The following is a 13,455-nucleotide window of genomic DNA, read 5'->3' on the forward strand; positions in this document are numbered from 1 at the left end:
AGGAATCAATAGAAGCTGGGGGTACTTCACTGCTGTATAGTGAGGCTTAGGCAGCTTTTACATATTTTAGGGCTAATCCATCATAGATAGTGACTGAGGAAGATTGTCTTCAGCTTCTTTCCTCACAAAAGCTTCTGTTCAGTGGTACTTCAAGGTACTCATTTATAAGTTGAATTGCTGTACCTGGTGTTATGTTGAATTTCTTCTGAGACAGTTTGCTTCACCTGCGTTTGAAGATATTTTAGAAAGAGGATTATGCTTGACTGTATTGATGAACTACTGGCTTAAGTGCTGGAAGAGTTTGTCTGTTTCCTTTTTTAGCTGAAATGCCTGTAACTACTGGGAGAAAAAAAAATTAGTGTTCTGAAAAATCACATTACTTTTATTTTGCTTCACTTTCCCCACTGTGCTTATCTTCTTTTCCTCGCCTTCCCTCAACCCCCTACATCTGCCTTTTCTGACACTTTATGTTGCCCGCTGTTGTTCTCACTTGTAACCACGTTGTATTTTGTGCTCTTCCCCAATTTGTCTCTTCCACTTCACTTCCTTCCTCGAGCATATTTAGTCCCCAGTGCTGCTACCCCTTTGATTTGATTCTCTTTCAGCCTGCCTGACCTCTTCTTGTTCCTTAAATCCCTTAAATCCCTTGACTGCTACTTCTGAACCCAGGACACCCCCTCATCCTTGATGTCTCACACCAGTTGGTAGTCAAAACGTTGGCTGCTCTAGATGTCTATTTCAGGGAAGGTAATCACCTCCTCTTAACTACTTCCTGCAAAATATGAAGAGGTTTTATGGAAAATCTATTCAGAAGAAAGACGGAAAAAAATCTGTTGTTCTGTAGCATTGTTGTCACGAGGCTATGGAGAGATACTCGCAAATGTTATTAGCTAGTGTTAATTTATTTTCTGCCTTAGGGGTCCTTATGACAGTGCTTACCAGATTAAAAATTTAACTGTGGATGCTTGAGAATAACATGAAGATACGTGCTTTGTGAGTTGTTTCTGTGATTGTGCATTCTCTTTGCTTTAACATTCTGCTAGTCTTGATGCTTGAGTACAGTTTCTCCATAGCAGCCCAATGGACATGTGTACAGACATATTTTAGGAGGTGTATTGAGCGCTCAACAGCCTTTCTAGTTCTCCGTGTGTGCAACCCATTTATCAGACAAGGACACATGAAGAGCATGGGCCTCTCCTGGGAATCTCCCTGCCCGGAGTGTCTCTCAGCACTCTGGCTGCATGCTAACTGTCCAGTCCAAATGTGCCCATCTTCCTCAGGACAAAATGCAGCCATCAAAAGAAAACCTCTTGGAAAGAGGTTTTAGAGGAACCTGTCTGAGGAGAGCAGTGAGGGCTGTGGTGCTGCCAGTAAACTTATTTTCCACAGCCCCTCTTTTGCCAGGTCACTGTGCACCTGCTGAGAAAGAAATATGAAATGTCCTTGCATTAGATCAACCTGAGTCATCGGCTTAGTGCTTACTTATGTTTTGTCCAAAACCTGCTGACATTATGAAGGAGACCTTGTAATTCTGCAAGCGGGAGCAAACTTTTCAGGAAGAAGCAGGGACAGCTTGTATGGATTTGAGAGTTTCATCCTTTAAAGATACTTACGAAACATTCAGCCTTCATAAAACGAGTCATTGTACTCAGCTAAAATGGCATACAGACAACTAAGCATGTCACATGTTCCTCTGAAACATCACTTAAATTGATTTCGAGCCCTAAAGCTGGAGGGAGAAACAGGTGAAACTAGATCAAGTGGTGATACACATGGCAGATGTTTGGAAAACAAGTTCAGAGATGTGAAACACCTGCAAATGGCTTAGTGGAGGAACATCTAGAGAAAGACCAGTCCGGGATTTTGAAAGATTCTCTTCAAGACCAATAAAAGTACGTAATTCGTACCTGTTTTATTGCTGCCTTGTAGGTTATGAATAGTAATACTGAAATAAACCAAAATTTGCCAGTGGTAAGTCAAAGTAGCACTGGCTAGAGAAGAAGAGCAGAAAGCAGAAAGGGATAGCACAAGTTTTTCTTGTAAGAATGGTCCTTGGAAAGCAGTGTCTCTTGAGAGTAAATTCCACCGATATGTTTGGTGTAGGCCTGTAGTGGAAAAAACATTCAGGATGGCAACATTTTCCTCTCTGCCACAAGCTGCACATAAGTCTTTTCAGAACTAAGTCCCATCTGTGGGGATTTGGAAGTCAAAGGACATGAACTTTGGACTCATCAAATGCTGCTGATACTTTTCCCAGGAAAATTTGGTACCTTAGCCTCCAAAATCAAATTCCATAGTTCTGTAAATTATGCCTGGAGTTGACCTTTTTGTAGCTGTTTTCGCCCTGAATAGCATGTGCATAAAGAGCAAGCTTTTTTTCAACTCAGTATCCCATGATAAGGAAAAAAAAAAAAGTGTATTTCAGGAGAAAAACTGATACTGTATAGTCTTATGAAACAGGAAAAGATAAAATACATTCAGCAATAAATTGTCAGTATTATGAAACAGGCAGTAACTCCTTTAAATACCAATTTTTTTATCTGCATCTGGTGCATATTAGCAAAAATTTTTTATACTAAGTAGCGGTATGTAGACTTAAATTCAAATAAGTAGCTGTTTGTTCTTTTGTTAATGTGTCTCCAGAAGCTCATGTGCAAGAAAGCCATCATCTTTCACCGGGTTGGAGTAAAAGTGACCCCTGTGAGGAGGGCAATGACAAAGTTAAACATGATTTTTGGCTAATCAGTTGAGCTTGGTTTGTATGAAAGATTACATTAAGGAAAGCAGGATTGAGCATCCTGTGTATTTAGCTAAGGAATGTACTTGAGCTAAGAACATTACTACTGGTCTGCGGATCTAAACCCCTCCTTGCAAACCGGTTTATTTTAAGAACCAAGCCAACTTTTTGCAACATTTGGCTGTTCTTAAGAAGCAAATTGCTTGTAAAAAAATCTCCAGTTAAATTGCTAGGGATTCTCTCAGGCCAGCTAGTATCTAATAAGAGCAGACTACAAAGGCAGTTTGAATAAAAACAAGTACCAAAACTTGGACAAATGTTTTTATTCTCAGATGGATGTCTACCCTCTGGATTGCTAGAGAAAACAGTAGAGATTTTGATAATGTTACGAAAGTTCATACTCAACATCGGCTGTGCTGTCAGTAACCAGCATTTGCTGTGCTTTCTCAAGTCGTGTTAGCCCTAAAGAATGTTGCTCAAGACACAGTGTGTCTTTCGGTTAAAATTTGTCTATGCTAAAGTCACCAGGGAGATGACTCTGACAGAAATCTGTCAGATTGCTTCTAAAAAATTACACTTAATCCAGCAGGGTTTAAAGCAGTGGAACACTTTCTGGTGAGTGTACAGTCTCAAGACAATGTGGTAGCGTTTCAAGGGTCCTTCAGAAATGAGAGTGGATTATATTTAAATGTTCCTTATGACTAAAACAACCTGACAACAGACGCTGTCATGAAGTTGGTAATTGGAAAATTGAAAATGTAAAATCACCTTGGTAATAGTACTTTTCATATCTAAAAAAATACTTGGAAAGTTCCAATGTATCATATCTTGTATCCCAAGCTGACTTCTCTAGTAGAATAATTCACTCTCAGTGTGTAAAGAGTATACATTGCATGTGGAAATTGTGTGATTATTTTCCTTAAACAGATGTTGCAAATGGTTTCAGCTAACTACTCTCAAAAGTGTACTTGAGGAACAGTCATATAGGAAAGAAGAAATTAGAGCTGTGCTTCCAAAGGTCATTCTTCTTGACAGGAGCCAGAAATAAACCTGCAAAACAGGAAGCCTGAAGATCGGTCATGTTGTAGATACTATTTAGAAAGGAAGTAACTTTTTCAATGTGACTTTCATTTAGGATTTTAGTTCCTTTGCTTCCTGCTTAAACCATTTGTGCTTTCACATCAATGTCAAAGTGGAAACCAGTAACAAGTGGTGTCCCTCAAGGGCCCATACTAGGACTAGTGCTATGTATTATTTTCAGTGACAGAAAGTGGGATTGAGTGAACCCTCAGTAGGCTTGTGGGTGACACCAAACTGAGTGGAGCAGTTAGTTTGCTGGAGGGAAGGGTTGCCATCCCGAGGGACCCTGACAGGATTAAGGATTGGGCTCTGAGGGTTGAAATGTCCATTCCTTCGCGAAAGGCTGAGAAAGTCAGGTTTGTCTAGCCTGAAGAGTATGAGGCTCCAGGGAGACCTTACTGCAGCTGTTCAGTAATTCAAGGTTGCATATAAGAACACTGTAGAGAGACTTTACCAGGGCCTGTAGTGACAGGACAAGGGGCAACTGTTTTGAAATTAAGGAAATGTCAGATTTGGACTGAACATAGTTAATAAGAATTTTTTTTTACTGTGAGAGTGGAGAGACACTGGAACAAATTGCCCAGAGAAGTTATGGATGCCCCATCACTGGAAGTGTTCAAGCTCAGGTTGGACAGGGCTTTGAGCAATCTTGATCTGGTGAAAGAGGTCCATGTTAGGATGTTTGAACTATATGATCTTTGAAGGCCCCATCTAACCCAACTATGTTGTGAATCTGTGATCTTACTTTTTATCTTCCTTTCTTTGTACAAGCACCCCTTGTACAGGGGTACCCCTTCACAGGCTGAGATAGGAGGCAGTATGGAGATTATCTAGGCCAACCCGCTGCTCATCTCATGCAGGGTCAATCAGAGCAGTATGTTCAGGGTCATGTCCAGTTGGGTTTTGAATATCTCTGAGGATGAGACTTGAATACCCTCCCTGGACAACCTGTTTACAGTTTCACAGTAGAATTTTTTTTTTCTTAGGTTTAAATGTAATTTGTTTGGTGTTTTTTTTATTTGTGTAATTTTTTTATTTACTTGTTAATTTTTATTTGTTTCCATTGCCTCTTGTCTGTTCACCTTTACACCCTCCATTAATTACTTATACATATCAATAAGGCACCCCTCTCCCTGATCCTTCATTCTCCAGCATGAACACTTCCAGCTCTGTCAGCCTCCCCTCATCTGAGAGATGCTTCAGATCCATTATCATCTTCCTGGGCCCTCCTTTCATTCCTTACAGTACAGCTGTGTCTGTCTTGTACTGAAGAGCATAGGACTGGGTACAGCTCTCCTGATGAGGTGTCAGGTTCAGCAGGGTGAAATAATCATCTCTGTCAGCCTGCTGGCAGTACTGTTACTAATGCAGCTCTGAATGCTGTTGGCCACTTTGCTGTGAGGCAGAGCTCTGAGCATCCCCGCTGCTCTCACACTTGAAGGGGCTTAGTAAGTGGACCAGTCTAAATTGAAAAACAAAGCCTGTAGCTGTCACATCTCCGAATAATGAGAAATAAAGGTAAAGAGAACGAAGGTAGCAGGATTTTATTTTGATGGTTAGAGTCTCATGTTAAAAGACTGTTTTCAGACATAGTGTTGGATGAACCTTTAGTTCTGTACCAGTCTGCCTTTGTTTGGAGTGACAGAATTTACACTGAGACAGGAATAGGTGGATTAGACACAGCGTACCTGAGTTTCAGGCTCTAGGCAGCTTGCAGAGCATCACTGCAGTTACTCACCGCAGTCTTTCCCTTTTAATCTGTCACTGCAGCACTAAGATACTAAATGATGCACATTTCATTCTGGGATTTTAGCTTGCTTTTTTCTACCATCACTTAGGAGTGCTGTGGTTTTTTGCTTCTCCAGCTCCAGCTCTTCTTTTTAATCCTTCTATGACAAATGGTACTTTGTTATTGAGGTCATTTGACCCTAGATGCCATTATTTGAGAGCAAAAGTCTTTCAGTACCTTCTGCTGTACTACAAAGTATTTCCAGGCTCTAAGGATGGAAGTAGATTCCAGCACGTGACATATCTCTCCTTTACAATGTGTATTAACAAACTGCATGATTAACCTGTTGTGTGTGCAGTACCTCTGGTGTACATAGCTTTCGGTTAATACTTCTAGCATTTCAAGTCCTCAAGTGATACCTTCTGGTGATTTTATTACTTCATGATGAATACAGCTGTACAGATTTGTTGTGAGATCAGTCGGTAACGTAGTGTTACAGTAAACAGTTCATTGTGACTTGTAAACAGTTCAGTCCACTGCTGCAAATACAAAGGGCAAATTCTGACCATGGATAACAGTCACGTCTGTTGTAAAGCATGGGCTCTCTGGGAAGTGCATGAAAGAACCTGCAAAACTGAACAGCCCATCAGGTCTCTTCATAAACATGTGATCAGGAGAGGACACAAGGTCTGTCTTGTTGGAATCTCCTCTTTGGTCTGGATTGATTAATTCCTTGCCATAGACTGAAAGGAGGCACATACTGGACGTTTATGAGAGAAACTTGTCATACATTGGATTGTTCTGGACTTGAGTTTTAGCTCATGTTTGCAAAAGGTTTGCGAAAGTCAAACCTGAAACCGCTTAACTTTTCGCCCTTTGAGAGATGTCTGTGCAACAACTTGAGCTCTGTGGTTTGAGCATTTGATAAGGCTTTAGTGAAATGAAACACAGCAAAGAGTTGTGGTTCTTCATTTGCTGTACTTCTTTCTTGTAGTTTTTCTCTTGTTCCTGCATTTTCTCCTGTTTCTGTACAGTTCACCAGCTATTTTAAAGACTTTCTTCGGAAGGGTGCTCTCAGAACTTGCAGTGCTTTGGGAGCTGTTCTGAAGGTGATGGCACTCTGTCTTAGTTTCATGTTGTTGAACTGGTCAATAGTAAAAGCAGTCATGAATGGTGAGGATGAAAAAGAGGTAACATGAGCAGTATAGTTATGTATGAACACTTACATCAAAGGACAGGATAAAGCTGTGATTATTTGAAACACTTTTCCTGCTTTCCTCCCTCGTTCTAAATTAAAAGTAACAAAACAAAAACAAAAATATTCAGCCTCAAAGCTTGTGATGAAGAAGCAGTTCCGTAGATTAAATGCAGGGGGTTTTATAGTTTCATTATATGCTTCCTATTCAGGTAGCTTTATGATTTGAGGGGTGTGTTACTGAAATGTAGTAATTGTTTTCATTCAGGTAAGCAGACATTAAAGATATTTGATGGGAATGATGCTGTGAAGCGCAACCAATTTCGCCTGATCTCAGTTCCAAGGATTGCAAAAAATGAAGAAGTTGTGGTAAGATGCCCAGTCGATGTCAATATTCCAGTGTGATAAAGGGGCACATGACTGTACATTACAATTGTTAGGAGCTAAAAGTTTTACAGATGTAACTCAGTAACAACAAAATTTGTAAATGGGCTATAATAATACAATCTAATTTGACTTCTGCATGTAGCACTTTTATTTTAGACCATCTGAAGAAGTGGTGGCCTACATATCCATAACATAATGGGGACCACAGCGTATCACACATTAAGCAGTCATTCTCCTTCCCTGTGTGACTCTGAGGTCTTAACTTTACTTATGTGAGCAGTACTGGATAATCAGCTCCTTAGGTCTTGCTCTTCTTCTGTAGTGTTAGTTGTTTGACATTGGACAGCCACTGTTAATTGCACTTCAGTTAATCCATTTTGAACACTGAAGCATCCTATGGTTACCTCCACTCCTTGGCTGTAAAAATAGTGAATTATCAATCACATCATTGCCACTCCCTAGCTTTTCTAGTCCTCTGTCTGGGGGTGGAAACATGACTGAGTACTAAGTCAAATGTTCTGTACAGAGCTTAATTTACTGGGCTAGGCAGAGACCCCATGGAGCGCAGATATAAAGCCTAGGGAGGGTAGGGGGTGGTGCACAGTAGAATTAAGCATGGTGAGAACTCAAAGACTTGGCCCAGGAGTCTGAATAATTCATTACATCAGAATTTGACAATTTAAACATATGGGTCATTAAGATTTTATCTTGATATTGTGTTCAAAATCAACAGGAGTTTTGGAAAATATTTGTAGTGTTCTGCATGTCAAAGATCTTGAAGGAAAATGGTAAACAGTGCTGAAAACACTTTTATTTAGGAGTGCTATTTGCTTTTAAAGCCCATTTTATCAGGTTGCTGCTTATAATACCAGGGCAGATTCATACCAGTTCTCATAGCTGACTTACTGGGCAGTAGTGGATGTAAAATTCCTGTGACTGCTTGCATCTTCCAAGGACTGCCCTTACCTTTCCTCTTTACAGGTTTGTGGTTTCAGGACAGACTCGTGGCTGACAAGTTCCTAATTTTCAGCATCCCCTTAGTGCACAAAGGTTGTTAGGCATAACCAAGTGTAATTTACCATTTTCCTTGTTGAATTAATTTTGCATGCAGTGAGTATAGCTTTATTGGTGCTGAAGTTTTACATTCAATCTGTCATGTAGGACTTGACTACCATTTGACGGAAATACCATGGGCTATGTTCAAATCCACTGATATCTCAAATTTTCTTTTGTATATTCCACTAAAATTTGTTTTTAAAATTTTGCTCGTTTTGTTTGCTGCCATTGCTATTTATCCACCATACTGTGGTTAAAACATGCATTAAAGGTTCATTCCATATGTAAGATATTTATAAATGTCTGTGGTTACACAGGTATTAATGGTGTCTTTTCAAGGAAATGTTAATTTATCTTGCTGTGTTGCAGGAGGCTGCTTTGAGGGCATACTACATAAATGATGACCAGCAGGAGTATGAGCTTCAGACCTTTACACAGCAGGCGCTGCTGTCTGATGATGTTATCAACAGGAACGATGCCGTGGAGGACAGCAACTTGAGCTCGGTATTCCACGAATCTGTTCCTGAAGCTTGGATCATCAGAGCCAAACCAAAGGATGAGGAAGTGATCAGAATTTATCCTGCCTGGCTGAAGTGAGTGTTTTTTATCACAAGGTTATTCTCGTTGGCTACAGTTGTCGTCTGTAGTCTCCAGTGTGTTTCAGTTACTGAAGTTGCACAAGTATAACGGAATGTAGTTTATTCTTCTGTATTTCAAGATTCTTCTGTTTATTTTTCTGAATGAGGAAGATACATACTATTCATTTCTGTGCATGGAGACATGTTTGTGCTTTTCTTTACATGCATGGAACATACAGCTTGTGCAGTTCTGTTGTCGTGTGTTCAGCCAAGAAGATGCAGCTTTACATGAATGCCATCTGTAAACGATGACACACACATGCCACTTGAAAGCTTGATTTAATTTCTTTTTTTGTTTGGAAGAAACACTGAGTAGGAAGAATTCAGTGTAACTTCTGATATGAGAATAGAAGGAAAAAATCAAGGGAAAAAACTCTGTTCCATCTACTACTGAGACAATATATATTTTAAGCATATTTAGCAGTGGAAACAAGACTGACTGGTAACCAATTCATTTCTTAAGAGCAGTGGTAAAAAATTTAAACATTTGTTCATTTTACTTATGCATCTACATTGCCAGGTTTTATGAAAGACTTGCAGATAGTTCTGTGTATAGAAAGAAATTAATTGCCCCAATTGAAATGATCATTTCCTTGAGATGAAAGTCTTTGCTTCTCTGTGGGGTGAATATTGCATCTGCCGTGAGCCTCAGTGAACAACTTTTCTTCAATACAGATTTCTGCCTATCCCCATAGAAAATTTGCCACTTAGGTAAAAAAGGTACAGACAGGATAGGTCAAATGATTGTCCTAAAATAAGTATATCTTTTCTCTTTAGGGTGGGAATGGCATATGTTTCTCTACGAGTAAATAAGGATAGCACTACACAGACTGTCATCAAGGAAGTGCTTCCATTACTTGGAAAACAGGTAAATGAAAGATAGTAAGCATGTCCATAATACCACTTGAGTGATCCTGAAGTGGGGTGTGTGTGTTTTTTCTCTTTAGAGAAATTATAATCTGTCAATACACAGTTATTGTGAATGCTGTTCATGTTTGGTAGATGATCTCTTGTGATTGGAATGATGCTCAAAACTTTCTGCAGTCTTGATGGTACATCTGGTTGCTCTGTACTGGAAGTTACTGTCAGTATTTCTGGGTCAAGCAGATTTACTAGCATGAACACAATGTTTCTTGGCATGCAGTATATTTTCTTATGGCTTTTTATGTCTTGAGATATTTAAAATACACTTGTGTGTAACTACACTGCTAATCTTACGTTGTTGGGAAACTGGAGATCAGTGTTAAGATGATCATGCTTTTCTCCTACTTCTTTGCACTGCTCTGCAAAGAAAGTCATAGAATCCTAGAATATCTTAAGTTGGAAGGGACCCATAAGGCTCATTGAGTCCAACTCCCTGCTTCTCACAGGACTACCTAAAACTAAATTGTACTGACTAAGAGCATTATCCAGGCACTCCTTGAACTGTGACAGGCTTGGTGCCACTTCCCTGGGGAACCTGTTTCAGTGACCAGCCACCTCCCAATGAAGATACTTCTCCTAATGTCCTATCTGAACCTACCCTGATGCTGCTTCATTTCCCTGTGCCCTGTCAAGGGTGACCAGAGAGAGGAGATCAGCACCTCCCCTCTGCTGCCTGCCTGGAGGAAGATGTTGACTGTGATGGGATCACCCCTTTGCCTTCTCTTCTCCAAGCTGAACAAAGTGACCTCAGGTGCTCTTCCTCAGCCTGACCCTTGAGGCCTTTCACCACCTTGGTCACCCTCCTCTGGACACACTCTGCTAGTGTGATGTCCTTAAACTGAGGGGCCCAAAACTGCACAAAAGCCTCAAGGTGGGGCCACACCAGTGCAGCATAGAGTGGGACAGTCACCTCCCTCAACTAGCTGGCTATGATGTGCTTCATGCACATGAGGACATGGCTGGCCTCTTTAGCTGCCATGTTGATTCATACTCAATTTGCCATCAACCCACATCCCCAGATCTCTTTCTGTAGGGCTGCTCTCCAGCCTCTGCTCCCCCAGTTTGTATTTATAACCAGGATCACCCTGTCCTGGGTAGAGAATCTGGCTCTTGCTGTTGTTAAACTTCATATGACTGCTGATTGCCCAGCTCTTTGGCCTATCCACATCTCCCTGAAAGGCCTCTCTACACTTGAGGGAGTCCACAGCTCCTCCTAGTTCAGCATCATTGGCAAACTTCCTTAATGTGTATTTAATTCCTGCATCCCAGATCATTTATAAAAACATTAAGAGCAGTGGCCCTAAAATTGAGCCCTGGGGAGCCCCACTGGTGACTGGCTGCCAGGCTGATGTAATCCCATTTACTGTAACCTTTTGCACCTGACCCATCAGGTCAACTGCTCACCCATGTATTACAGACTTGTCTAGGTATGCGCTGGACAGGTAATCCAGAATACTGTGAAAGGCAGTACCAGAAGCTTTGCTAAAATCCAGAAACACCATATCCTACTGGATTCCCTTGGTCAGCTATATGGGTGGTGACCTTGTCATAAAATTCAATTAAGTTGGTTAAGCAGAACTTTCCCCCTTGTGGACCCTTACTATGGGCAATGACTGCACTGTCTCTCTAGTGTCTTTCACTAATACCCAGAGTAACTGTCTCTGTAATTTTACCAAACTCTAAAGTGAAATTGGTGGGCTTATGATTACCAGGGTCTTCTTACCCTTCTTGAAAATTGGGACAACACTTACCAGCTTCCATTCTATTGGACTCTACACTTCCAAGATGGCTGAAAAATGATGGAAAGTGGTCCTGTGGTAACATTGTCCAGTTCTTTCAGTACCCCGGGATGAATCCACTGGGCTGTGAGGATGCCAACATTGTTAAGGGCACAGGAGGAGCCTGACATCGTGTGTGTGGCTGAGTGTGTAAAATGACTGTTCCTGGGTCAGGAGGAGTGGTTTAGGAGAACATCATTCTTGGTTTAAAACTGTTTAATTTTTCATGCTCTGTGTGTGTGCAGTGTAACCGTAACATTACTGTAAATGTCTGATAAAATTATATTTAATTCAGAAGCTACATTTACATGTTGCATCTTTTGGCAGACAGAGTGCCTTGAGAATTTCAAATTGGTGGAAGTGCTTATGGGCAGTAAGCAAGGTAAGCAAAGGAGCATTGGCCAAAGGCACGTCTGTAACTGATCTTCCTGGAGCTGCTTTTTTCCCTTTTTACACAGTCCCAGTTATTTTTTAACAATAAATACCTTCACAAATGGCACTTCAACATGATGTTGAAGTACTTCATTGGAAGCGATGTTTGATCGTTCCGGTCTTGGGTGTCCTCTGGGAATATGGTTGCCTTCTCTTTCTTCATCATCACCTAAAGTTTATTAATGGTTTCTGGCAGGTATTGACCCTTTGGCAAAAACCTTGTTTAGGGGAGCTGCCTTTAACTGACATAATTGTCTTAAGTGCAGTACTTAATAAAATTTTATCGTAAAGTTCAATTGGCTCCCTGCTTTCCCTTCTCTTTCCCTCTGACACTGCCTCCAAACAAGAAAAAATTCAAGTCTTGAGATAGTCCAAGGGGTATGTGTGTGCACTATAAAATACACAGGCCTAGAGTTGCTCAAGAGGTTTGTGACCCTGCAGGAGCTGAGCTGGTGTTCTCCAAGTTCACATCCCTTTGTGCTTCATTATTTGTAAGGCTGCATGGAGAGGTAAATAAAGCCACTGAAGTAGTCTGATGATGCCCTGGCCACGTCCAAGTAAATATCTTTGTATTTTGGATACTGGCCTGATAACTGGCTTTCTTTGTGAGCATTATGATGAAGTTGGTTTGTTAGGTTAATGTAGCCTTGTGAATGTCCTGCCTGGTTTCTGGTGCTCTAACTTTTTTTTAATGGTTTTTGTTTATTGAGCCTGATAATAACTTGAAGTGCTTTTAAACATGATTAATGTTCTTGCTGTCTGCAGTTCAGCGCATGGTGTTGGACAATCAGGAGCTGATTCTTAACAGACTCAAGGACATAAGAAAGGTAAATCTCAAAAAGTAACATGAGCCTTCTTTCTATCAAGGAGGTAATCCCCATTATTACAGAAAAAGCAAGTAACCAGCTTAGATTGAAGCTTGTTTCTGTTCAAAATATCCTCCAGGCTTAGAGGACTTGATTGCTAAGTCCAGAACTGTTTGGGATTTTGTTTCACAGTATCTTTTGGCCAAATGTCACATCATTTATTTTTCTTTATTTTGGTAGACTTCAATACGTCAGATGAATCAAACAAGATTTTACATTGCGGAAAACAGTAAATCCATAGTGCGAGTAAATTTACTTGTTGGTGGCCTTCCACCTCAACTTTCTCATGAAGAATACACCAATATTCTCAAAGCTGAATTAGCTATCAAAAGTAAGTATGTGTTTTGAGATATATTCATATGTATAAAATAAAGTATGGTAGCATCTATTGCTCCTCTTTTTTTTCCTTAGTGTTTTAACATTAGTTAAATAATCAGTTTGCCTTGTGTACACTCACGGGGGCTTTCTTAATTCATTTTAAAATGGTCATGTTTGCATGAAAGATGTAACAGTTCATTATTCACAGAATTATTAATACATTACTTGAGTTGTATGTGACCACACCATTTTTTCTCTAGTGAAAAGTATCACTTCTTAGAATTGAACCATACATACCTTACACCATTCAAATCA

At 40.3% G+C, this 13,455-nt stretch overlaps 1 protein-coding gene across 2 annotated transcripts in view; it reads left to right on the top strand.

Moving 5' to 3' along the window:
• DGKQ (diacylglycerol kinase theta) overlaps positions 1-13,455 on the top strand; it is an 87,966-nt gene that overhangs the window by 51,594 nt on the left and 22,917 nt on the right. For both annotated transcript variants that reach the window (XM_062604457.1, XM_062604458.1), the window contains exons 8-13: positions 7,010-7,110; positions 8,554-8,777; positions 9,600-9,690; positions 11,852-11,906; positions 12,722-12,783; positions 13,003-13,153. In XM_062604457.1, the coding sequence (XP_062460441.1) occupies positions 7,010-7,110; positions 8,554-8,777; positions 9,600-9,690; positions 11,852-11,906; positions 12,722-12,783; positions 13,003-13,153 (684 nt within the window). The remainder of the gene's footprint in view (positions 1-7,009; positions 7,111-8,553; positions 8,778-9,599; positions 9,691-11,851; positions 11,907-12,721; positions 12,784-13,002; positions 13,154-13,455) is intronic.

This window comes from Pezoporus occidentalis, unplaced genomic scaffold (assembly GCF_034315485.1).
Source record: "Pezoporus occidentalis ecotype Australia unplaced genomic scaffold, CSIRO_AGI_Poc_V1 ctg86, whole genome shotgun sequence".
Lineage (NCBI taxonomy): Eukaryota > Metazoa > Chordata > Aves > Psittaciformes > Psittacidae > Pezoporus > Pezoporus occidentalis.